Below are 26283 nucleotides of genomic sequence, written 5' to 3'. Positions count from 1 at the left end.
GATACAGAGTAAAGCTCACTCTACACTGTCCCGTCAAACACTCCCAGGGCAGGTACAGGGTTAGATACAGAGTAAAGCTCCCTCTACACTGTCCCGTCAAACACTCCCAGGGCAGGTAGAGGGTTAGATACAGAGTAAAGCTCCCTCTACACTGTCCCATCAAACACTCCCAGGGGCAGGTGCAGGGTTAGATACAGAGTAAAGCTCCCTCTACACTGTCCCGTCAAACACTCCCAGGGCAGGTACAGGGTTAGATACAGAGTAAAGCTCCCTCTACACTGTCCCATCAAACACTCCCAGGGTAGTTACAGGGTAAGAGACAGAGTAAAGCTCCCTCTACACCGTCCCATCAAACACTCCCAGGGCAGGTACAGGGTTAGATACAGAGTAAAACTCCCTCTACACTGTCCCATCAAACACTCCCAGGGCAGGTACAGGGTTAGATACAGAGTAAAGCTCCCTCTACACTGTCCCATCAAACACTCCCAGGGCAGGTACAGGGTTAGATACAGAGTAAAGCTCCCTCTACACTGTCCCATCAAACACTCCCAGGGCAGGTACAGGGAGATACAGAGTAAAGCTCCCTCTACACTGTCCCATCAAACTGTCCCATGTCGTCAGTTGGCACCCATGGGCAGATAACTTCGACCCAACACCCCACCTCCCCCAAGCCCCCCAATTAGCCACATGTTCCCTTGGCCGCAGGACCCTGGACAACCTGTGCAGCTTCAGCCAGGACCTCAGCGTTCCGAGGGTCGCATTTGTGAAGGACAACAAGGCCCGGAACACCTGAGGATTCACCCAGTGGGGGGGGGGTCCGCTGGCCAATGGTCCCAACCCAGGAGCTCGCCAATCTGCTTCGAAGCCCCTTACCAGCCTCGTAGCTCCCCGCCTTCTGTACGTAAGGGGTGACCAGTTTCTGAGGTTCCCGTTTGGTCCGCTCCCCGAGTTCCTCGTCCGTCAGTTTCAGCTCAAGTTTCCTGAAGAATTCCTGTCCGGAGAGAGAGGTCAGTGTTTCAGAGTCCCTGCGTGACTCCCCGCTGGTCCCCGTCCCAGAGGGGGAAAGGACAGTGTATCTAACGCACTGTGAGACCCGGTCCCAGAGGGGGAAAGGACAGTGTATCTAACGCACTGTTAGACCCGGTCCCAGAGGGGGAAAGGACAGTGTCTAACACACTGTGAGACCCGGTCCAGAGGGGGAAAGGACAGTGTATCTAACACACTGAGAGACCCGGTCCCAGAGGGGGAAAGGACAGTGTATCTAACGCACTGTTAGACCCGGTCCCAGAGGGGGAAAGGACAGTGTATCTAACACACTGTGAGACCCGGTCCCAGAGGGGGAAAGGACAGTGTATCTAACACACTGTGAGACCCGGTCCCAGAGGGGGAAAGGACAGTGTATCTAACACACTGTGAGACCCGGTCCCAGAGGGGGAAAGGACAGTGTATCTAACACACTGTGAGACCCGGTCCCAGAGGGGGAAAGGACAGTGTATCTAACGCACTGTGAGACCCGGTCCCAGAGGGGGAAAGGTCAGTGTATCTAACGCACTGTGAGACCCGGTCCCAGAGGGGGAAAGGACAGTGTATCTAACGCACTGTGAGACCCGGTCCCAGAGGGGGAAAGGACAGTGTATCTAACACACTGTGAGACCCGGTCCCAGAGGGTGATAGGACAGTGTATCTAACGCACTGTGACCCGGTCCCAGAGGGGGAAAGGACAGTGTATCGTAAACACTGTGAGACCCGGTCCCAGAGGGGGAAAGGACAGTGTATCGAACGCACTGTGAGACCCGGTCCAGAGGGGATAGGACAGTGTATCTAACGCACTGTGAGACCCGGTCCCAGAGGGGGAAAGGACAGTGTATCTAACGCACTGTGAGACCCGGTCCCAGAGGGGGAAAGGACAGTGTATCTAACGCACTGTGAGACCCGGTCCCAGAGGGGGAAAGGACAGTGTATCTCACACACTGTGAGACCCGGTCCCAGAGGGGGAAAGGACAGTGTATCTAACACACTGTGAGACCCGGTCCCAGAGGGGGAAAGGACAGTGTATCTAACGCACTGAGAGACCCGGTCCCAGAGGGGGAAAGGACAGTGTATCTAACGCACTGTGAGACCCAGTCCCAGAGGGGGAAAGGACAGTGTATCTAACACACTGTGACCCGGTCCCAGAGGGGGAAAGGACAGTGTATCTAACACACTGTGAGACCCGGTCCCAGAGGGGGAAAGGACAGTGTATCTAACACACTGTGAGACCCGGTCCCAGTGGGGGAAAGGACAGTGTATCTAACACACTGTGAGACCCGGTCCCAGAGGGGGAGAAGGACAGTGTATCTAACGCACTGTGAGACCCGGTCCCAGAGGGGAGAAAGGACAGTGTATCTAACGCACTGTGAGACCCGGTCCCAGAGGGGGAAAGGACAGTGTATCTAACACACTGTGAGACCCGGTCCCAGAGGGGGAAAGGACAGTGTATCTAACACACTGTGAGACCCGGTCCCAGAGGGGGAAAGGACAGTGTATCTAACGCACTGTGTGACCCGGTCCCAGAGGGGGAAAGGACAGTGTATCTAACGCACTGTGAGACCCGGTCCCAGAGGGGAAAGGACAGTGTATCTAACACACTGAGAGACCCGGTCCCAGAGGGAGAAAGGACAGTGGATCTAACACACTGTGAGACCCAGTCCGAGAGGGGGAAAGGACAGTGTATCTAACACACTGTGAGACCCGGTCCCAGAGGGGGAAAGGACAGTGTATCTAACGCACTGTGAGACCCGGGTCCCAGAGGGGGAAAGGACAGTGTATCTAATACACTGTGAGACCCGGTCCCAGAGGGGGAAAGGACAGTGTATCTAACGCACTGTGAGACCCGGTCCCAGAGGGGGAAAGGACAGTGTATCTAACGCACTGTGAGACCCGGTCCCAGAGGGGGAAAGGACAGTGTATCTAACGCACTGTGAGACCCGGTCCCAGAGGGGGAAAGGACAGTGTATCTCAGACACTGTGAGACCCGGTCCCAGAGGGGGAAAGGACAGTGTATCTAACACACTGTGAGACCCGGTCCCAGAGGGGGAAAGGACAGTGTATCTAACGCACTGTGAGACCCGGTCCCAGAGGGGGAAAGGACAGTGTATCTAACACACTGAGAGACCCGGTCCCAGAGGGGGAAAGGACAGTGTATCTAACGCACTGTGAGACCCGGTCCCAGAGGGGGAAAGGACAGTGTATCTCACGCACTGTGAGACCCGGTCCCAGAGGGGGAAAGGACAGTGTATCTAACGCACTGTGAGACCCGGTCCCAGAGGGGGAAAGGACAGTGTATCTAACACACTGTGAGACCCGGTCCCAGAGGGGGAAAGGACAGTGTATCTAACGCACTGCGAGACCCGGTCCCAGACGGGGGACAATCGTGAACCATTCCCCCTCCCACCTACGCTCAGCTACTAACTTGGTAATAGTAGTCATCCAGATGTGGGTTCTCGCTCTGCAGCTGCATCATCTGTAACTTGATGACCCATGCCTTTTCCTCCTTTGTCATCAGACTGGCATAACTCTCCGGGCGCTCCTCGCACTCCTTCTTGGACGGGCTGTGAGGGAGCAGAATCACCCAAAGAGGAGCAGCTTTCAATGGTCAAAGGTTCATTCTCGGCAAGAAATGTCCCTCCCGGTCCCTCTCCCTCGTGGAGATATCTGTACGCTGACTGGTGTCTCTCAGTCCCCTCTCTCTCAGGGAGATATCTGTACGCTGACTGGTGTCTCTCAGTCCCCTCTCTCTCAGGGAGATATCTGTACACTGACTGGTGTCTCACAGTCCCTCTCTCTCAGGGAGATATCTGTGCACTGACTGGTGTCTCTCAGTCCCCTCTCTCTCAGGGAGATATCAGTACACTGACTGGTGTCTCTCAGTCCCCTGTCTCTCAGGGAGATATCTGTACACTGACTGGTGTCTCTCAGTCCCCTCTCTCTCAGGGAGATATCTGTACACTGACTGGTGTCTCTCAGTCCCCTCTCTCTCAGGGAGATATCTGTACACTGACTGGTGTCTCTCAGTCCCTCTCCCTCAGGGAGATATCTGTACACTGACTGGTGTCTCTCAGTCCCTCTCTCTCAGGGAGATATCTGTACACTGACTGGTGTCTCTCAGTTCCCTCTCTCTCAGGGAGATATCTGTACACTGACTGGTGTCTCTCAGTCCCCTCTCCCTCAGGGAGATATCTGCACACTGACTGGTGTCTCTCAGTCCCCTCTCTCTCAGGGAGATATCAGTACACTGACTGGTGTCTCTCAGTCCCCTCTCTCTCAGGGAGATATCAGTACACTGACTGGTGTCTCTCAGTCCCCTCACTCTCAGGGAGATATCTGTACACTGACTGGTGTCTCTCAGTCCCCTCTCTCTCAGGGAGATATCTGTACACTGACTGGTGTCTCTCAGTCCCCTCTCTCTCAGGGAGATATCTGTACACTGACTGGTGTCTCTCAGTCCCCTCTCTCTCAGGGAGATATCTGTACACTGACTGGTGTCTCTCAGTCCCTCTCTCTCAGGGAGATATCTGTACACTGACTGGTGTCTCTCAGACCCCTCTCTCTCAGGGAGATATCTGCACACTGACTGGTGTCTCTCAGTCTCTCTCTCTCTCAGGGAGATATCTGTACACTGACTGGTGTCTCTCAGTCCCTCTCTCTCAGGGAGATATCTGCACACTGACTGGTGTCTCTCAGTCTCTCTCTCTCTCAGGGAGATATCTGTACACTGACTGGTGTCTCTCAGTCCCTCTCTCTCAGGGAGATATCTGTACACTGACTGGTGTCTCTCAGTCCCCTCTCTCTCAGGGAGATATCTGTACACTGACTGGTGTCTCTCAGTCCCTCTCTCTCAGGGAGATATCTGTACACTGACTGGTGTCTCTCAGTCCCCTCTCTCAGGGAGATATCTGTACACTGACTGGTGTCTCTCAGTCCCCTCTCTCTCAGGGAGATATCTGTACACTGACTGGTGTCTCTCAGTCCCCTCTTTCTCAGGGAGATATCTGTGCACTGACTGGTGTCTCTCAGTCCCCTCTCTCTCAGGGAGATATCTGTACACTGACTGGTGTCTCTCAGTCCCTCTCTCTCGTGGAGATATCTGTACACTGACTGGTGTCTCTCAGTCCCCTCTCTCTCAGGGAGATATCTGTACACTGACTGGTGTCTCTCAGTCCCCTCTCTCTCGTGGAGATATCTGTACACTGACTGGTGTCTCTCAGTCCCCTCTCTCTCAGGGAGATATCTGTACACTGACTGGAGTCTCTCAGTCTCCTCTCTCTCAGGGAGATATCTGTACACTGACTGGTGTCTCTCAGTCCCTCTCTCTCAGGGAGATATCTGTGCACTGACTGGTGTCTCTCAGTCCCCTCTCTCTCAGGGAGATATCTGTACACTGACTGGTGTCTCTCAGTCCCCTCTCTCTCAGGGAGATATCTGTGCACTGACTGGTGTCTCTCAGTCCCCTCTCTCTCAGGGAGATATCTGTACACTGACTGGTGTCTCTCAGTCCCCTCTCTCTCAGGGAGATATCTGTACACTGACTGGTGTCTCTCAGTCCCCTCTCTCTCAGGGAGATATCTGTACACTGACTGGTGTCTCTCAGTCCCCTCTCTCTCGTGGAGATATCTGTACACTGACTGGTGTCTCTCAGTCCTCTCTCTCTCTCTCTCTCTCTCTCTCAGGGAGATATCTGTACACTGACTGGTGTCTCTCAGTTCCCTCTCTCTCGGAGATATCTGTACGCTGACTGGTGTCTCTCAGTCACCTCTATCTCAGGGAGATATCTGTGCACTGACTGGTGTCTCTCAGGGAGATATCTGTGCACTGACTGGTGTCTCTCAGGGAGATATCTGTGCACTGACTGGTGTCTCTCAGTCCCCACCCTCGGAGATATCTGCACACTGACTGGTGTCTCTCAGTCCTCTCTCTCTCAGGGAGATATCTGTACACTGACTGGTGTGTCGCAGTCCCCTCTCTCTCAGGGAGATATCTGTACACTGACTGGTGTCTCTCAGTCCCCTCTCTCTCAGGGAGATATCTGTACACTGACTGGTGTGTCTCAGTCCCCTCTCTCTCATGGAGATATCTGTACACTGACTGGTGTCTCTCAGTCCCTCTCTCTCAGGGAGATATCTGTGCACTGACTGGTGTCTCTCAGTCCCCACCCTCGGAGATATCTGCACACTGACTGGTGTCTCTCAGTCCCCTCTCTCTCAGGGAGATATCTGTACACTGACTGGTGTCTCTCAGCCCCCTCTCTCTCAGGGAGATATCTGTACACTGACTGGTGTCTCTCAGTCCTCTCTCTCTCTCAGGGAGATATCTGTACACTGACTGGTGTCTCTCAGTCCCCTCTCTCTCAGGGAGATATCTGTACACTGACTGGTGTCTCTCAGTCCCCTCTCTCTCAGGGAGATATCTGTACACTGACTGGTGTCTCTCAGTCCCCTCTCTCTCAGGGAGATGTCTGTACACTGACTGGTGTCTCTCAGTCCCCTCTCTCTGAGGGTGATTTCTGTACACTGACTGGTGTCTCTCAGTCCCCTCTCTCTCAGGGAGATATCTGTACACTGACTGGTGTCTCTCAGACCCCTCTCTCTCAGGGAGATATCTGCACACTGACTGGTGTCTCTCAGTCTCTCTCTCTCTCAGGGAGATATCTGTACACTGACTGGTGTCTCTCAGTCCCTCTCTCTCAGGGAGATATCTGCACACTGACTGGTGTCTCTCAGTCTCTCTCTCTCTCAGGGAGATATCTGTACACTGACTGGTGTCTCTCAGTCCCTCTCTCTCAGGGAGATATCTGTACACTGACTGGTGTCTCTCAGTCCCCTCTCTCTCAGGGAGATATCTGTACACTGACTGGTGTCTCTCAGTCCCTCTCTCTCAGGGAGATATCTGTACACTGACTGGTGTCTCTCAGTCCCCTCTCTCAGGGAGATATCTGTACACTGACTGGTGTCTCTCAGTCCCCTCTCTCTCAGGGAGATATCTGTACACTGACTGGTGTCTCTCAGTCCCCTCTTTCTCAGGGAGATATCTGTGCACTGACTGGTGTCTCTCAGTCCCCTCTCTCTCAGGGAGATATCTGTACACTGACTGGTGTCTCTCAGTCCCTCTCTCTCGTGGAGATATCTGTACACTGACTGGTGTCTCTCAGTCCCCTCTCTCTCAGGGAGATATCTGTACACTGACTGGTGTCTCTCAGTCCCCTCTCTCTCGTGGAGATATCTGTACACTGACTGGTGTCTCTCAGTCCCCTCTCTCTCAGGGAGATATCTGTACACTGACTGGAGTCTCTCAGTCTCCTCTCTCTCAGGGAGATATCTGTACACTGACTGGTGTCTCTCAGTCCCTCTCTCTCAGGGAGATATCTGTGCACTGACTGGTGTCTCTCAGTCCCCTCTCTCTCAGGGAGATATCTGTACACTGACTGGTGTCTCTCAGTCCCCTCTCTCTCAGGGAGATATCTGTGCACTGACTGGTGTCTCTCAGTCCCCTCTCTCTCAGGGAGATATCTGTACACTGACTGGTGTCTCTCAGTCCCCTCTCTCTCAGGGAGATATCTGTACACTGACTGGTGTCTCTCAGTCCCCTCTCTCTCAGGGAGATATCTGTACACTGACTGGTGTCTCTCAGTCCCCTCTCTCTCGTGGAGATATCTGTACACTGACTGGTGTCTCTCAGTCCTCTCTCTCTCTCTCTCTCTCTCTCAGGGAGATATCTGTACACTGACTGGTGTCTCTCAGTTCCCTCTCTCTCGGAGATATCTGTACGCTGACTGGTGTCTCTCAGTCACCTCTATCTCAGGGAGATATCTGTGCACTGACTGGTGTCTCTCAGGGAGATATCTGTGCACTGACTGGTGTCTCTCAGGGAGATATCTGTGCACTGACTGGTGTCTCTCAGTCCCCACCCTCGGAGATATCTGCACACTGACTGGTGTCTCTCAGTCCTCTCTCTCTCAGGGAGATATCTGTACACTGACTGGTGTGTCGCAGTCCCCTCTCTCTCAGGGAGATATCTGTACACTGACTGGTGTCTCTCAGTCCCCTCTCTCTCAGGGAGATATCTGTACACTGACTGGTGTGTCTCAGTCCCCTCTCTCTCATGGAGATATCTGTACACTGACTGGTGTCTCTCAGTCCCTCTCTCTCAGGGAGATATCTGTGCACTGACTGGTGTCTCTCAGTCCCCACCCTCGGAGATATCTGCACACTGACTGGTGTCTCTCAGTCCCCTCTCTCTCAGGGAGATATCTGTACACTGACTGGTGTCTCTCAGCCCCCTCTCTCTCAGGGAGATATCTGTACACTGACTGGTGTCTCTCAGTCCTCTCTCTCTCTCAGGGAGATATCTGTACACTGACTGGTGTCTCTCAGTCCCCTCTCTCTCAGGGAGATATCTGTACACTGACTGGTGTCTCTCAGTCCCCTCTCTCTCAGGGAGATGTCTGTACACTGACTGGTGTCTCTCAGTCCCCTCTCTCTGAGGGTGATTTCTGTACACTGACTGGTGTCTCTCAGTCCCCTCTCTCTCAGGGAGATATCTGTACACTGACTGGTGTCTCTCAGTCCCCACCCTCGGGGAGATATCTGTACACTGACTGGTGTCTCTCAGTCCCCACCCTCGGGGAGATATCTGTACACTGACTGGTGTCTCTCAGTCCCCTCACTCTCAGGGAGATATCTGTACACTGACTGGTGTCTCTCAGTCCCCTCTCTCTCAGGGAGATATCTGCACACTGACTGGTGTCTCTCAGTCCCCTCTCTCTCAGGGAGATATCTGTACACTGACTGGTGTCTCTCAGTTCCCTCTCTCTCAGGGAGATATCTGTACACTGACTGGTGTCTCTCAGTCCCCTCTCTCTCAGGGAGATATCTGTACACTGACTGGTGTCTCTCAGTCCCCTCTCTCTCAGGGAGATATCTGTACACTGACTGGTGTCTCTCAGTCCCCTCTCCCTCAGGGAGATATCTGTACACTGACTGGTGTCTCTCAGTCCCCTCTCTCTCAGGGAGATATCTGTACACTGACTGGTGTCTCTCAGTCCCCTCTCTCTCAGGGAGATATCTGTACACTGACTGGTGTCTCTCAGTCCCCTCTCTCTCGTGGAGATATCTGTACACTGACTGGTGTCTCTCCGTCCTTAAAGCACCCTCTGCACTGCCCATTCCCACCGCCACACCGAAGACCTTTGACCTCAACGTTTGACCTTTGACTCCATCTTACCTGCGCATCTGTTGCTGCCGTTGTTTTAAGAGTCTACGATGCTGTGGGTGGAGCTGGGTCACGTAGCCTGGAAACCTGGCGAGAAGACGGGCAGACGTCAGCAACCCTGTCCCCCGACGGCCATTTTGAACCACCTCTGCTCGGCGGGGTAGATGGGGGGCGGGGGGTGGAGGCGGCCGCCAACTCTGGCTGGCCGTATTCCATCACGTGACCTGCGGCCTCCAAACGCCCCTCCCCTCTAACCAATAAATGGAAGTGTACAAAGAAATTCTAACTGGAGAAACCGGAGAAGGCCATTCGGCCCCTCGAGCCTGCTCCGCCATTCAATCACATCGTGGCCGATCTTTGACCTCAACTCCACTTTCCCCCCACCCCCCCCCCGCCGATCCCCATATCCCTCGATTCCCCCTCGAGTCCGAAAATCCATCGATCTCAGCCTTGAACATTCTCAACGACTGAGCGTCCGTGGGGTAGAGAACGCCAAGGACTCACCACCCTCTGAGTGAAGAAATTCCTCCTCATCTCAATCTTGAATGGCCGACCCCTCATCCTGAGACTATTCCCCCTCGTTCTAGACTCTCCAGCCAGGGGGAATCAATCTCTCAGCGTCTACCCTGTGAAGCCCCCTCAGAATCTTATATGTTTCAATGAGATCACCTCTCATTCCTCTAAACTCCAGAGAGTCTCGGCCCATTCGACTCAACCTCTCCTCATAGGACAACCCTCTCGATCCCAGGAATCAATCGAGACAAACTCGGCCGGAGGAGGGTCGAAGAGATCACCCCTGAACGGCCTGGCTCTAATTTTAAGGTTCTGCCCCCTTGTTCTGGACTCCCCCCCCCCAACCAGAGGAAATAGTTTCTCTCTCTATCTCCCCCATCGAATCCTCCAATCATCCCAAACCCCTCGATTAGACCCCCCCCTCCTCAATCTTCGATACTCGAGGGAACCTCTCCTCGTAAATTAACCTCTTCAACCCCCCAACCCCGGTCTACTCCTAATCCCACGTCCCCCAACCCAAGGGCTTCGCTCCACCTCAACGAGGGGCCCGGGGTCTCCCCCTTTACCTGAAGGTTTCCAGAAGGCTGGCGGAGGGACTGTAGAAGGAGGTATTTGGAGTGGGCGAGCCAAACCTCATCTGCATCATCTTCGATCCAGCAATGCTCGGGGACATCGGTCTGAAGGGGATCGGTGGGACGCGGCCCGGTGGCTAAGAGAGGAAGTTACAGAATGTTACATCATAGAAACAGGCCGTTCGGCCCAACAGGTCTACTCTGTATCTAACCCTGTACCTGCCCTGGGAGTGTTTGACGGGACAGTGTAGAGGGAGCTTTACTCTGTATCTAACCCTGTACCTGCCCTGGGAGTGTTTGACGGGACGGTGTAGTGGGAGCTTTACTCTGTATCTAACCCTGTACCTGCCCTGGGAGTGTTTGACGGGACAGTGTAGAGGGAGCTTTACTCTGTATCTAACCCTGTACCTGCCCCTGGGAGTGTTTGATGGGACAGTGTAGAGGGAGCTTTACTCTGTATCTAACCCTGTACCTGCCCTGGGAGTGTTTGATGGGACAGTGTAGAGGGAGCTTTACTCTGTATCTGACCCTGTACCTGCCCTGGGAGTGTTTGATGGGACAGTGTAGAGGGAGCTTTACTCTGTATCTAACCCTGTACCTGCCCTGGGAGTGTTTGATGGGACAGTGTAGAGGGAGATTTACTCTGTATCTAACCCTGTACCTGCCCTGGGAGTGTTTGATGGGACAGTGTAGAGGGAGCTTTACTCTGTATCTAACCCTGTACCTGCCCTGGGAGTGTTTGATGGGACAGTGTAGAGGGAGCTTTACTCTGTATCTAACCCTGTACCTGCCCTGGGAGTGTTTGATGGGACAGTGTAGAGGGAGCTTTACTCTGTATCTAACCCTGTACCTGCCCTGGGAGTGTTTGATGGGACAGTGTAGAGGGAGCTTTACTCTGTATCTGACCCTGTACCTGCCCTGGGAGTGTTTGATGGGACAGTGTAGAGGGAGCTTTACTCTGTATCTAACCCTGTACCTGCCCTGGGAGTGTTTGATGGGACAGTGTAGAGGGAGATTTACTCTGTATCTAACCCTGTACCTGCCCTGGGAGTGTTTGATGGGACAGTGTAGAGGGAGCTTTACTCTGTATCTAACCCTGTACCTGCCCTGGGAGTGTTTGATGGGACAGTGTAGAGGGAGCTTTACTCTGTATCTAACCCTGTACCTGCCCTGGGAGTGTTTGATGGGACAGTGTAGAGGGAGCTTTACTCTGTATCTAACCCTGTACCTGCCCTGGGAGTGTTTGATGGGACAGTGTAGAGGGAGCTTTACTCTGTATCTAACCCTGTACCTGCCCTGGGAGTGTTTGATGGGACAGTGTAGAATTACATAGAATATTACAGCACAGAAACAGGCCATTCGGCCCCACTGCTCCATGCCGGTGTTTATGCTCCACACGAGCCTCCTCCCTCCCTACTCCATCTCACCCTCTCACCATCTCCTTCTATTCCTCTCTCCCTCATGTGTTTATCCAGCTTCCCCTTAAATCCATCTGCACTATTCACCTCAACTACTCCTTGTGGGAGCGAGTTCCACATTCTCACCACTCTCTGGGTCATCAATCACATGGCTGGTTGTGGGATCTTGCTGTGCGCAGATTGGCTGCTGCATTTCCTACATTGCTACACTTGCGAAAGGAAAAGTACCTCATTGGATTTATTGGTCACTCATACTTATGGCCCGTCCACCAAACAGTGGGACGGTTATTCCAAGATGGAACATCTGCAAGCCAACATCAGTCACCGTCTCGGTTGAGACTCGAGGCGGAGTAGCCCCCGTCATGAGGCAAGTCTGGAGCTAGTTGCAAGGAGAAATTTAATGGTCGGACACCAAAAGGGGAGGTGCCCGTGGCAGGAGAGGGATCATTTCTCCCAGGAGACGAGGAGTCGTTCCAGGGAGAGTGGGGCAACGCTTAAGATTCTGTAACGATGGGGACAAGTTAACGTGATACAGGTCGGAGATGTCCCCCAAAAAAAAAAACAAGCAAGGAACTTGCCGGCTTTGGTGAGATATCGAGGAGGATGTGGCAGGTCATGGTTGGACATTAGTGATTGTAACATTAGACTGAGATCCAGGGTTGGGTAATGGAGGTTCTAATGTTAGATTGAGATTGCCCGTTGGGTAATGGGGATTGTAATGCTAGACTGAGATCCAGAGTTGGGTTATGGAGATTGTAATGCTAGACTGCGATCCCCAGTTGGGTTATGGAGATTGTAATGCTAGACTGCGATCCCCAGTTGGGTTATGGAGATTGTAATGCTAGACTGCGATCCCCAGTTGGGTTATGGAGATTGTAATGCGAGACTGCGATCCCCAGTTGGGTTATGGAGATTGTAATGCTAGACTGCGATCCCCAGTTGGGTTATGGAGATTGTAATGCTAGACTGCGATCCCCAGTTGGGTTATGGAGATTGTAATGCAAGACTGCGATCCCCAGTTGGGTTATGGAGATTGTAATGCTAGACTGCGATCCCCAGTTGGGTTATGGAGATTGTAATGCTAGACTGCGATCCCCAGTTGGATTATGGAGATTGTAATGCTAGACTGCGATCCCCAGTTGGGTTATGGAGATTGTAATGCTAGACTGCGATCCCCAGTTGGGTAATGGGGATTGTAATGCTAGACTGAGATCCAGGGTTGGGTAATGGAGATTGTAATGCTAGACTGAGATCCAGAGTTGGGTAATGGGGATTGTAATGTTAGATTGAGATCCCCAGTTGGGTAATGGGGATTGTAATGCTAGACTGCGATCCCCAGTTGGGTTATGGAGATTGTAATGCTAGACTGAGATCCAGGGTTGGGTAATGGGGATTGTAATGTTAGATTGAGATCCCCAGTTGGGTAATGGGGATTGTAATGCTAGACTGAGATCCAGGGTTGGGTAACGGGGACCGTAATGAAAATCTCGAGGCGCTTTGGACACGTCTCTTGCTCCTCCCACCCCAACGTTCCCTCGCTCTCCCGACATCTCACCATTTGAAGAAGTCGATGACAAGGGGACATGGCAGGCTGCCCCAGACTGGGCCTCTTCATAGCAGGGGACTGCGGATATCCACGCGGTACGGGGGAGGGGACGAATCCCAGCGGAGCGCGTCGCAGGTCAAACATTGCCGTCTTCTCCATCACACGTTGAACAGCTCGATCCTAAAACCAGGACACAAAGGGATACGGGGAGCAGAGCGGGTACACGGGATTAGGACCAGTGGAGGATAACAAACCGTCTGTCCACATCTTATAGTTTCCCGAAGAAAACCAATTCAGAACTTTTTACGGGACAGGGTAGAGGCAGCTTTACTCTGTATCTCACCCTGTACCTGCCCTGGGAGTGTTTGATGGGACAGTGTAGAGGGAGCTTTACTCTGTATCTAACCCTGTACCTGCCCTGGGAGTGTTTGATGGGACAGTGTAGAGGGAGCTTTACTCTGTATCTCACCCTGTACCTGCCCTGGGAGTGTTTGACGGGACAGTGTAGAGGGAGCTTTACTCTGTATCTAACCCTGTACCTGCCCTGGGAGTGTTTGACGGGACAGTGTCGAGGAAGCTTTACTCTGTATCTAACCCTGTACCTGCCCTGGGAGTGTTTGATGGGACAGTGTAGAGGGAGCTTTACTCTGTATCTCACCCTGAACCAGCCCTGGGAGTGTTTGATGGGACAGTGTAGAGGGAGCTTTACTCTGTATCTAACCCTGTGCCTGCCCTGGGAGTGTTTGATGGGACAGTGTAGAGGGAGCTTTACTCTGTATCTAACCCTGGACCTGTCCCTGGGAGTGTTTGATGGGACAGTGTAGAGGGAGCTTTACTCTGTATCTAACCCTGTACCTGCCCTGGGAGTGTTTGATGGGACAGGGTAGAGGGAGCTTTACTCTGTATCTAACCCTGTACCTGCCCTGGGAGCGTTTGATGGAACAGTGTAGAGGGAGCTTTACTCTGTATCTAACCCTGTACCTGCCCTGGGAGTGTTTGACGGGACAGTGTAGAGGGAGCTTTACTCTGTATCTCACATTGTACCTGCCCTGGGAGTGTTTAATGGGACAGTGTAGAGGGAGCTTTACTCTGTATCTAACCCTGTACCTGCCCTGGGAGTGTTTGATGGGACAGGGTAGAGGGAGCTTTACTGTGTATCTAACCCTGTACCTGCCCTGGGAGTGTTTGATGGGACAGTGTAGAGGGAGCTTTACTCTGTATCTAACCCTGTACCTGCCCTGGGAGTGTTTGATGGGACAGTGTAGAGGGAGCTTCACTCTGTATCTAACCTTGTACCTGCCCTGGGAGTGTTTGATGGGACAGTGTAGAGGGAGCTTCACTCTGTATCTAACCCTGTACCTGCCCTGGGAGTGTTTGACGGGACAGTGTAGAGGGAGCTTTACTCTGTATCTAACCCTGTACCTTCCCTGGAAGTGTTTGATGGGACACTGTAGAGGGAGCTTTACTCTGTATCTAACCCTGTACCTGCCCTGGGAGTGTTTGACGGGACAGTGTAGAGGGAGCTTTAAGCAGTACCTGAGTCGGGAGGAAGCTTTGACTGCCAGTTTCAAATTCTTGGCCTGGACAAGCACCAAGTCAAAAAAACATTTGCGGCGAGTGACTCACCTCCTGACTCCCCAAAGCCTTTCCACCATCTACAAGGCACAAGTCAGGAGTGTGATGGAATACTCTCCACTTGCCTGGATGAGTGCAGCTCCAACAACACTCAAGAAGCTCGACACCATCCAGGACAAAGCAGCCCGCTTGATTGGCACCCCATCCACCACCCTAAACATTCACTCCCTTCACCACCGGCGCACCGTGGCTGCAGTGTGGACCATCCACAGGATGCACTGCAGCAACTCGCCAAGGCTTCTTCGACAGCACCTCCCAAACCCGCGACCTCTACCACCTAGAAGGACAAGGGCAGCAGGCACATGGGAACAACACCACCTGCACGTTGCCCTCCGAGTCACACACCATCCCGAATTGGAAATATATCGGCCGTTCCTTCATCGTCACTGGGTCAAAATCCTGGAACTCCCTTCCTAACAGCACTGTGGGAGAACCTTCACCACACGGACTGCAGCGGTTCAAGAAGGCGGCTCACCACCACCTTCTCAAGGGGCAATTAGGGATGGGCAATAAATGCCCATGAACGAATAAAAAAAAACCCCAAACAAATCACTACTAGTTGGCCTCATTTTGGAACAGGAAGAATTGAGCAGAATTCAGTGTCACATCAGGCGCTATATAAATGAAAGTTCCTTTCTCCTTATCACAAAGTGCCCGCGGGCTGTTATTTAATGACTCACCAAGACTTGAGATATGCTGAGACCTCCCCAACTGGTACAAATCTCACTATCGACAATCGCACTGTCCAGGCTCTGTGGAGAGGGTTTTCGAAAAGGACCAGAATGACAGAAACTTGAAACAAGCAGCATTCAACTGCACCCCACCCTCAAATTGACAGGAACGTAGGTCCAGGAGGGGGACGCTCAGCCCCTCGAGCCTGTTCCGCCATTCACTCAGCTCATGGCTGATCTGTAACTCAATATCCTCCCCGGTCCGACCAGTCCCGTCCCCGGTCCGGTCCGACCCTCCCCAGACCAGTCCGACCCGACCCTCCCCAGACCAGTCCGACCCGACCCTCCCCAGTCCAGTCCGGTCCGACCCGACCCTCCCCAGACCGGTCCGACCCGACCCTCCCCAGACCAGTCCGACCCGACCCTCCCCAGACCAGTCCGACCCGACCCTCCCCAGACCAGTCCGACCCGACCCGACCCTCCCCAGACCAGTCCGACCCGACCCTCCCCAGACCAGTCCGACCCGACCCTCCCCAGACCAGTCCGACCCGACCCTCCCCAGACCAGTCCGACCCGACCCGACCCTCCCCAGACCAGTCCGACCCGACCCTCCCCAGACCAGTCCGACCCGACCCTCCCCAGACCAGTCCGACCCGACCCTCCCCGGTCCGACCCGACCCTCCCCAGTCCGGTCCGACCCTCCCCAGACCAGTCCGACCCGACCCTCCCCAGACCAGTCCGACCCGACCCTCCCCAGTCCGGTCCGACCCTCCCCAGTCCAGTCCAGTCCGACCCGACCCTCCCCAGTCCAGTCCGACCCGACCCTCCCCAGACCAGTCCGACCCGACCCTCCCCAGTCCGGTCCGACCCTCCCCAGTCCGGTCCGACCCTCCCCAGTCCGGTCCGACCCTCCCCAGTCCAGTCCAGTCCGAACCGACCCTCCCCAGACCAGTCCGACCCGACCCTCCCCAGACCAGTCCAGTCCGACCCGACCCTCCCCAGACCAGTCCGACCCGACCCTCCCCAGTCCAGTCCGACCCGACCCTCCCCAGACCGGTCCGACCCGACCCTCCCCAGTCCAGTCCAGTCCGACCCGACCCTCCCCAGTCCGGTCCGGTCCGGACCGACCCTCCCCAGTCCGGTCCGACCCTCCCCAGACCAGTCCGACCCGACCCTCCCCAGTCCGGTCCGACCCGACCCTCCCCAGTCCGGTCCGACCCGACCCTCCCCAGTCCGGTCCGACCCTCCCCAGACCAGTCCGACCCGACCCTCCCCAGTCCGGTCCGACCCGACCCTCCCCAGTCCGGTCCGACCCGACCCTCCCCAGTCCGGTCCGACCCGACCCTCCCCAGACCGGTCCGGTCCGACCCTCCCCAGTCCGGTCCGACCCGACCCTCCCCAGACCAGTCCGACCCGACCCTCCCCAGACCGGTCCGACCCGACCCTCCCCAGTCCGGTCCGGTCCGACCCTCCCCAGTCCGGTCCGACCCGACCCTCCCCAGTCCGGTCCGACCCGACCCTCCCCAGACCAGTCCGACCCGACCCTCCCCAGTCCGGTCCGACCCGACCCTCCCCAGACCAGTCCGACCCGACCCTCCCCAGTCCGGTCCGACCCTCCCCAGTCCAGTCCGGTCCGACCCGACCCTCCCCAGACCGGTCCGACCCGACCCTCCCCAGTCCGGTCCGACCCGACCCTCCCCAGACCGGTCCGACCCGACCCTCCCCAGACCGGTCCGACCCGACCCTCCCCAGACCGGTCCGACCCGACCCTCCCCAGACCGGTCCGGTCCGACCCTCCCCAGTCCAGTCCAGTCCGACCCTCCCCAGTCCGGTCCGACCCGACCCTCCCCAGACCGGTCCGGTCCGACCCGACCCTCCCCAGTCCGGTCCGACCCGACCCTCCCCAGTCCGGTCCGACCCGACCCTCCCCAGTCCGGTCCGACCCGACCCTCCCCAGTCCGGTCCGACCCGACCCTCCCCAGTCCGGTCCGACCCGACCCTCCCCAGTCCAGTCCGACCCGACCCTCCCCAGTCCGGTCCGACCCGACCCTCCCCAGTCCAGTCCGACCCGACCCTCCCCAGTCCGGTCCGACCCGACCCTCCCCAGACCGGTCCGGTCCGACCCTCCCCAGACCAGTCCGACCCGACCCTCCCCAGTCCGGTCCGACCCGACCCTCCCCAGTCCGACCCGACCCTCCCCAGACCGGTCCGACCCGACCCTCCCCAGACCGGTCCGACCCGACCCTCCCCAGACCGGTCCGGTCCGACCCTCCCCAGTCCAGTCCGGTCCGACCCTCCCCAGTCCAGTCCGGTCCGACCCTCCCCAGTCCAGTCCGACCCGACCCGACCCGACCCTCCCCAGTCCAGTCCGGTCCGACCCTCCCCAGTCCAGTCCGACCCGACCCGACCCGACCCTCCCCAGACCGGTCCGACCCGACCCTCCCCAGTCCAGTCCGACCCGACCCTCCCCAGTCCAGTCCTACCCGACCCGACCCGACCCTCCCCAGTCCAGTCCGGTCCGACCCTCCCCAGACCGGTCCGGTCCGACCCTCCCCAGACCAGTCCGGTCCGACCCGACCCTCCCCAGACCGGTCCGACCCGACCCTCCCCGGCCCGGTCCGACCCGACCCTCCCCGGTCCGGTCCGACCCGACCCTCCCCGGTCCGGTCCGGTCCGACCCGACCCTCCCCAGCCCGGTCCGACCCGACCCTCCCCAGTCCGGTCCAGTCCGACCCGACCCTCCCCAGTCCGACCCGACCCTCCCCAGTCCGACCCGACCCTCCCCAGACCGGTCCGACCCGACCCTCCCCAGACCGGTCCGACCCGACCCTCCCCAGACCGGTCCGACCCGACCCTCCCCAGACCGGTCCGACCCGACCCTCCCCAGACCGGTCCGACCCGACCCTCCCCAGACCGGTCCGACCCGACCCTCCCCAGACCGGTCCGACCCGACCCTCCCCAGACCGGTCCGACCCGACCCTCCCCAGACCGGTCCGACCCGACCCTCCCCAGACCGGTCCGACCCGACCCTCCCCAGACCGGTCCGACCCGACCCTCCCCAGACCGGTCCGACCCGACCCTCCCCAGACCGGTCCGACCCGACCCTCCCCAGACCGGTCCGACCCGACCCTCCCCAGACCGGTCCGACCCGACCCTCCCCAGACCGGTCCGACCCGACCCTCCCCAGACCGGTCCGACCCGACCCTCCCCAGACCGGTCCGACCCTCCCCAGTCCAGACCGGTCCGACCCGACCCTCCCCAGACCGGTCCGACCCGACCCTCCCCAGTCCGGTCCGACCCGACCCTCCCCAGTCCGGTCCGACCCGACCCTCCCCAGACCGGTCCGACCCGACCCTCCCCAGACCGGTCCGACCCGACCCTCCCCAGACCGGTCCGACCCGACCCTCCCCAGACCGGTCCGACCCGACCCTCCCCAGACCGGTCCGACCCGACCCTCCCCAGACCGGTCCGACCCGACCCTCCCCAGACCGGTCCGACCCGACCCTCCCCAGACCGGTCCGACCCGACCCTCCCCAGTCCAGTCCGGTCCGACCCGACCCTCCCCAGCCCGGTCCGACCCGACCCTCCCCAGACCGGTCCGACCCGACCCTCCCCAGACCGGTCCGACCCGACCCTCCCCAGACCGGTCCGACCCGACCCTCCCCAGACCGGTCCGACCCGACCCTCCCCAGACCGGTCCGACCCGACCCTCCCCAGTCCGGTCCGGTCCGACCCGACCCTCCCCAGACCGGTCCGACCCGACCCTCCCCAGACCGGTCCGACCCGACCCTCCCCAGTCCAGTCCGGTCCGACCCGACCCTCCCCAGACCGGTCCGACCCGACCCTCCCCAGACCGGTCCGACCCGACCCTCCCCAGACCGGTCCGACCCGACCCTCCCCAGACCGGTCCGACCCGACCCTCCCCAGTCCGGTCCGACCCGACCCGACCCTCCCCAGACCGGTCCGACCCGACCCTCCCCAGTCCAGTCCGACCCGACCCTCCCCAGACCGGTCCGACCCGACCCTCCCCAGTCCGGTCCGACCCGACCCTCCCCAGACCGGTCCGACCCGACCCTCCCCAGTCCAGTCCGACCCGACCCTCCCCAGTCCAGTCCGACCCGACCCTCCCCAGACCGGTCCGACCCGACCCTCCCCAGTCCGGTCCGGACCGACCCTCCCCAGTCCGGTCCGACCCGACCCTCCCCAGTCCGGTCCGACCCTCCCCAGTCCGGTCCGACCCTCCCCAGTCCGGTCCGACCCGACCCTCCCCAGTCCGGTCCGACCCGACCCTCCCCAGTCCGGTCCGACCCGACCCTCCCCAGTCCGGTCCGACCCGACCCTCCCCAGTCCGGTCCGACCCGACCCTCCCCAGTCCGGTCCGGACCGACCCTCCCCAGTCCGGTCCGGTCCGACCCTCCCCAGTCCGGTCCGGTCCGACCCTCCCCAGTCCGGTCCGGTCCGGACCGACCCTCCCCAGTCCGGTCCGGTCCGGACCGACCCTCCCCAGTCCGGTCCGGTCCGACCCGACCCTCCCCAGTCCGGTCCGGTCCGACCCGACCCTCCCCAGCCCGGTCCGACCCGACCCTCCCCAGTCCGGTCCGGTCCGGACCGACCCTCCCCAGTCCGAGAACCTTGCATCACTGACCTCCAGAGTGGGCTTCCCATGGCATGCCTTCATCACCGCTGGGTCCTCCAACTCCTGGGCGGCGAGGGAATCGTTCAGTCTTCCCACCGCCTCATCCAGGAGCTTCCACTCCCGTTTCTCCCGCACGGCTCCAGCCCGCGCCTGGTCCGCCCGCTCAGCTGGCTCGACGGGCCCGGGCTGGCTCTTCTCCACGGCCTCGGCCGCTGGCTCGTGCTCCGGCTCCGTCTCGGAGTCGGGCGGGACCTCATCGCCCGAGATGGAGGAGAGGTCCCGCTCGGGGCTCCTCGTCTCCAGGGCCTCACACAGCAGATACAGTTCATCGGTTAGATCTCCAGCAGTCTCAATATCTGACAGAGAGAGAGAGAGAAAGAGAGAGAGAGAAAGAAAAGGGAGACAGAATGTTCCAGAAGGAACGTCTCAGCTATTTCTGCTTCATGACTCCCAGGGCGGGTACAGGGTTAGATACAGAGTAAAGCTCCATCTACACTGTCCCGTCAAACACTCCCAGGGCAGGTACAGGGTTAGATACAGAGTAAAGCTCCCTCTACACTGTCCCATCAAACACTCCCAGGGCAGGTCCAGGGTTAGATACAGAGTAAAGCTCCCTCTACACTGTCCCATCAAACACTCCCAGGGCAGGTACAGCACGGGTTAGATACAGAGTAAAGCTCCCTCTACACTGTCCCATCAAACACTCCCAGGGCAGGTACAGGGTTAGATACAGAGTAAAGCTCCCTCTACACTGTCCCGTCAAACACTCCCAGGGCAGGTACAGGGTTAGATATAGAGTAAAGCTCCCTCCACACTGTCCCATCAAACACTCCCAGGGCAGGTACAGGGTTAGATACAGAGTAAAGCTCCCTCGACACTGTCCCATCAAACACTCCCAGGGCAGGTACAGGGTGAGATACAGAGGAAAGCTCCCTCGACACACACTGTCCCATCAAACACTCCCAGGGCAGGTACAGGGTCAGATACAGAGTAAAGCTCCCTCTACACTGTCCCATCAAACACTCCCAGGGCAGGTACAGGGTTAGATACAGAGTAAAGCTCGCTCTACACTGTCCCGTCAAACACTCCCAGGGCAGGTACAGGGTTAGATACAGAGTAAAGCTCCCTCTACACTGTCCCATCAAACATTCCCAGGGCAGGTACAGGGTTAGATACAGAGTAAAGCTCCCTCTACACTGTCCCGTCAAACACTCCCAGGGCAGGTACAGGGTTAGATACAGAGTAAAGCTCCCTCTACACTGTCCCGTCAAACACTCCCAGGGCAGGTACAGGGTGAGATACAGAGTAAAGCTCCCTCTCCACTGTCCCATCAAACACTCCCAGGGCAGGTACAGGGTTAGATACAGAGTAAAGCTCCCTCTACACTGTCCCATCAAACACTCCCAGGGCAGGTACAGGGTTAGATACAGAGTAAAGCTCCCTCTACACTGTCCCATCAAACACTCCCAGGGCAGGTACAGGGTTAGATACAGAGTAAAGCTCCCTCTACACTGTCCCATCAAACACTCCCAGGGCGGGTACAGGGTTAGATACAGAGTAAAGCTCCCTCTCCACTGTCCCATCAAACACTCCCAGGGCAGGTACAGGGTAAGATACAGAGTAAAGCTCCCTCTACACTGTCCCATCAAACACTCCCAGGGCAGGTACAGGGTTAGATACAGAGTAAAGCTCCCTCTACACTGTCCCATCAAACACTCCCAGGGCAGGTACAGGGTTAGATACAGAGTAAAGCTCCCTCTACACTGTCCCATCAAACACTCCCAGGGCAGGTACAGGGTTAGATACAGAGTAAAGCTCCCTCTACACTGTCCCATCAAACACTCCCAGGGCAGGTACAGGGTTAGATACAGAGTAAGGCTCCCTCTACACTGTCCCATCAAACACTCCCAGGGCAGGTACAGGGTTCGATACAGAGTAAAGCTCCCTCTACACTGTCCCATCAAACACTCCCAGGGCAGGGACAGGGTTAGATACAGAGTAAAGCTCCCTCTACACTGTCCCATCAAACACTCCCAGGGCAGGTACAGGGTTAGATACAGAGTAAAGCTCCCTCTACACTGTCCCGTCAAACACTCCCAGGGCAGGTACAGGGTTAGATACAGAGTAAAGCTCCCTCTACACTGTCCCGTCAAACACTCCCAGGGCAGGTACAGGGTTAGATACAGAGTAAAGCTCCCTCTACACTGTCCCGTCAAACACTCCCAGGGCAGGTACATGGTTAGATACAGAGTAAAGCTCTCCCTATACTGTCCCAAACTCTCCATTAGGACAGTGTATCGAACGCACTGTGAGACCCGGTCCCAGAGGGGGAAAGGACAGTGTATCTAACACACTGAGAGACCCGGTCCCAGAGGGAGAAAGGACAGTGTATCTAACGCACTGTGAGACCAGGTCCCAGAGGGGGAAAGGACAGTGTATCGAACGCACTGTGAGACCCGGTCCCAGAGGGGGAAAGGACAGTGTATCTAACACACTGTGAGACCCGGTCCCAGAGGGGGAAAGGACAGTGCATCTAACACACTGTGAGACCCGGTCCCAGAGGGGGAAAGGACAGTGTATCTAACGCACTGTGAGACCCGGTCCCAGAGGGGGAAAGGACAGTGTATCTAACGCACTGTGAGACCCGGTCCCAGAGGGGGAAAGGACAGTGCATCTAACGCACTGTGAGACCCGGTCCCAGAGGGGGAAAGGACAGTGTATCTAACGCACTGTGAGACCCGGTCCCAGAGGGGGAAAGGACAGTGTATCTAACGCACTGTGAGACCCGGGTCCCAGAGGGGGAAAGGACAGTGTATCTAACGCACTGTGAGAACCGGTCCCAGAGGGGGAAAGGACAGTGTATCTAACGCACTGTGAGACCCGGTCCCAGAGGGGGAAAGGACAGTGTATCTAACGCACTGTGAGACCCGGTCCCAGAGGGGGAAAGGACAGTGTATCTAACACACTGTGAGACCCGGTCCCAGAGGGGGAAAGGACAGTGTATCTAACGCACTGTGAGACCCGGTCCCAGAGGGGGAAAGGACAGTGTATCTAACACACTGTGAGACCCGGTCCCAGAGGGGGAAAGGACAGTGTATCTAACGCACTGTGAGACCCGGTCCCAGAGGGGGAAAGGACAGTGTATCTAACGCACTGTGAGACCCGGTCCCAGAGGGGGAAAGGACAGTGTATCTCACACACTGTGAGACCCGGTCCCAGAGGGGGAAAGGACAGTGTATCTAACGCACTGTGAGACCCGGTCCCAGAGGGGGAAAGGACAGTGTATCTCACACACTGTGAGACCCGGTCCCAGAGGGGGAAAGGACAGTGTATCTAACGCACTGCGAGACCCGGTCCCAGAGGGGGAAAGGACAGTGTATCTAACACACTGTGACACCCGGTCCGAGAGGGGGAAAGGACAGTGTGTCTAACACACTGTGAGACCCGGTCCCAGAGGGGGAAAGGACAGTGTGTCTAACGCACTGAGAGACCCGGTCCCAGAGGGGGAAAGGACAGTGTGTCTAACACACTGTGAGACCCGGTCCCAGAGGGGGAAAGGACAGTGTATCTAACACACTGTGAGACCCGGTCCCAGAGGGGGAAAGGACAGTGTATCTAATAACGTATCGAGTTCCCTGATGTACTCGATACCCCCACCACCCCGTTTGAAGGGCTCTCACCGCCCCCGTGTACAGCCCACCTAATCCAAAGGTCTCCTCGTTGTACAGATCGATGTCCTCATCTTCAGCCATCTCCTGGAGACAGACATCATCATCGAGGAAGAGGAAGTCCTGTCATGGAGAGCAGAGAAACATAATATTACCAAGGACAACCCGAACCGTCCTCGTACGGCACCATTCAGAGATCCACAATATCCCAAAGTCTCAGCTGGGATGAGGTGGCGGCCATTTTATGCACAGCAAGATTCCACAAAACAGCAATTGAGGTAAGTGACCTCAGAATCTTGATTCCTTCGTCAAAAGTGATGTTGGTCGAGGGACAAATATCGGCCCCAGGACCCCGGGGAGAACTCCCCCCTGCTCTTCTTCCAATAGTGCCCGTGGGATTTTACATCCGCCTGAGAGGGCAGACGGGGCCCTCGGTTTAACGTCTCATCCGAAAGACGGCACCTCCGACAGTGCGGCGCTCCCTCAGTACCGACCCTCCGACAGTGCGGCGCTCCCTCAGTACCGACCCTCCGGCAGTGCGGCGCTCCCTCAGTACCGACCCTCCGGCAGTGCGGCGCTCCCTCAGTACCGACCCTCCGGCAGTGCGGCGCTCCCTCAGTACCGACCCTCCGGCAGTGCGGCGCTCCCTCAGTACCGACCCTCCGGCAGTGCGGCGCTCCCTCAGTACCGACCCTCCGGCAGTGCGGCGCTCCCTCAGTACCGACCCTCCGGCAGTGCGGCGCTCCCTCAGTACCGACCCTCCGACAGTGCGGCGCTCCCTCAGTACCGACCCTCCGACAGTGCGGCGCTCCCTCAGTACCGACCCTCCGACAGTGCGGCGCTCCCCTCAGTACCGACCCTCCGACAGTGCGGCGCTCCCTCAGTACCGACCCTCCGACAGTGCGGCGCTCCCTCAGTACCGACCCTCCGACAGTGCGGCGCTCCCTCAGTACCGACCCTCCGACAGTGCGGCGTTCCCTCAGTACCGACCCTCCGACAGTGCGGCGTTCCCTCAGTACCGACCCTCCGACAGTGCGGCGCTCCCTCAGTCCCGACCCTCCGACAGTGCGGCGCTCCCTCAGTACCGACCCTCCGACAGTGCGGCGCTCCCTCAGTACCGACCCTCCGACAGTGCGGCGCACCCTCAGTACCGACCCTCCGACAGTGCGGCGCTCCCTCAGTACCGACCCTCCGACAGTGCGGCGCTCCCTCAGTACCGACCCTCCGACAGTGCGGCGCTCCCTCAGTACCGACCCTCCGACAGTGCGGCGCTCTCCCCCTCCCCCTCCCCCCTCCCCACTCACTCTCCACCCCCCCTCACTCACTCTTCCCCCTCACTCACTCTTCCCCCTCCCCCCCTCACTCTTCCCCCTCCCCCCCTCACTCTTCCCCCTCGCCCCCTCACTCTCCCCTCCCCCCCTCACTCACTCACTCACCCCCCTCCCCCCCTCACCCCCCTCCCCCCCTCACTCACTCTCCCCCTCCCCCCCTCACTCTTCCCCCTCCCCCCTCACTCTTCCCCCTCCCCCCTCACTCTTCCCCTCCCCCCCTCACTCTTCCCCCTCCCCCCCTCACTCACTCACTCACCCCCCTCCCCCCCTCACCCCCCTCCCCCCTCACTCACTCACCCCCCTCCCCCCCTCACTCTTCCCCCTCCCCCCTCACTCTTCCCCTCCCCCCTCACTCCCCTCCCTCACTCACTCACTCACTCTTCCCCCCCTCACTCACTCCCTCCCTCCCCCCTCACTTCACTCCCCTCCCCCCTCACTCACTCCCCTCCCCCCTCACTCACTCCCTCCCCCCCTCACTCTTCCCCCTCCCCCCTCACTCACCCCCCTCCCCCCCTCACTCTTCCCCCTCCCCCCTCACTCTTCCCCTCCCCCCTCACTTCTCCCCCTCCCCCCTCACTCACTCACTCACCCCCTCCCCCCCTCACCCCCCTCCCCCCCTCACTCACTCACCCCCCTCCCCCCCTCACTCTTCCCCCTCCCCCCCTCACTCTTCCCCCTCCCCCCCTCACTCCCCTCCCTCACCTCACTCACTCTTCCCCCTCACTCACTCCCCTCCCCCCTCACTCACTCACTCTTCCCCCCCTCACTCACTCCCCTCCCCCCCTCACTCACTCCCCTCCCCCCTCACTCACTCACCCCCCTCCCCCCCTCACTCTTCCCCTCCCCCTCACTCTTCCCCTCCCCCCTCACTCACTCACTCTTCCCCCCCCTCACTCACTCCCTCCCCCCCTCACTCACTCCCCTCCCCCCCCTCACTCACTCCCCTCCCCCATCCCCCCCCTCACTCTTCCCCCTCCCCTCCCCCTCACTCTTCCCCCTCACCCCCTCACTCTTCCCCCTCCCCCCTCCCCCCCTCACTCTTCCCCT

At 58.1% G+C, this 26283-nt stretch overlaps 1 protein-coding gene across 1 annotated transcript in view; it reads right to left on the bottom strand.

Annotated features, from left to right (window-relative positions):
• Nucleotides 1-679: 679 nt before the first annotated feature.
• The window catches only part of LOC137310143 (protein PAT1 homolog 2-like), a 26406-nt gene continuing 802 nt past the window's right edge, over nucleotides 680-26283 (bottom strand). Inside the window, exons 2-9 of the mRNA XM_067978116.1 lie at nucleotides 23938-24028; nucleotides 20247-20593; nucleotides 15611-15682; nucleotides 13305-13475; nucleotides 10326-10468; nucleotides 9259-9333; nucleotides 3452-3590; nucleotides 680-991 (exon numbers count right to left, since the gene is read on the bottom strand). Of these exons, the coding sequence (XP_067834217.1) occupies nucleotides 680-991; nucleotides 3452-3590; nucleotides 9259-9333; nucleotides 10326-10468; nucleotides 13305-13475; nucleotides 15611-15682; nucleotides 20247-20593; nucleotides 23938-24028 (1350 nt within the window). The remainder of the gene's footprint in view (nucleotides 992-3451; nucleotides 3591-9258; nucleotides 9334-10325; nucleotides 10469-13304; nucleotides 13476-15610; nucleotides 15683-20246; nucleotides 20594-23937; nucleotides 24029-26283) is intronic.

The sequence above is a fragment of the Heptranchias perlo genome, unplaced genomic scaffold (genome assembly GCF_035084215.1).
Source record: "Heptranchias perlo isolate sHepPer1 unplaced genomic scaffold, sHepPer1.hap1 HAP1_SCAFFOLD_227, whole genome shotgun sequence".
In the NCBI taxonomy this organism is placed as follows: domain Eukaryota; kingdom Metazoa; phylum Chordata; class Chondrichthyes; order Hexanchiformes; family Hexanchidae; genus Heptranchias; species Heptranchias perlo.
Note: the sequence above shows the minus strand (reverse complement) of the source record. Positions and strands in the feature narration are given on the sequence as shown.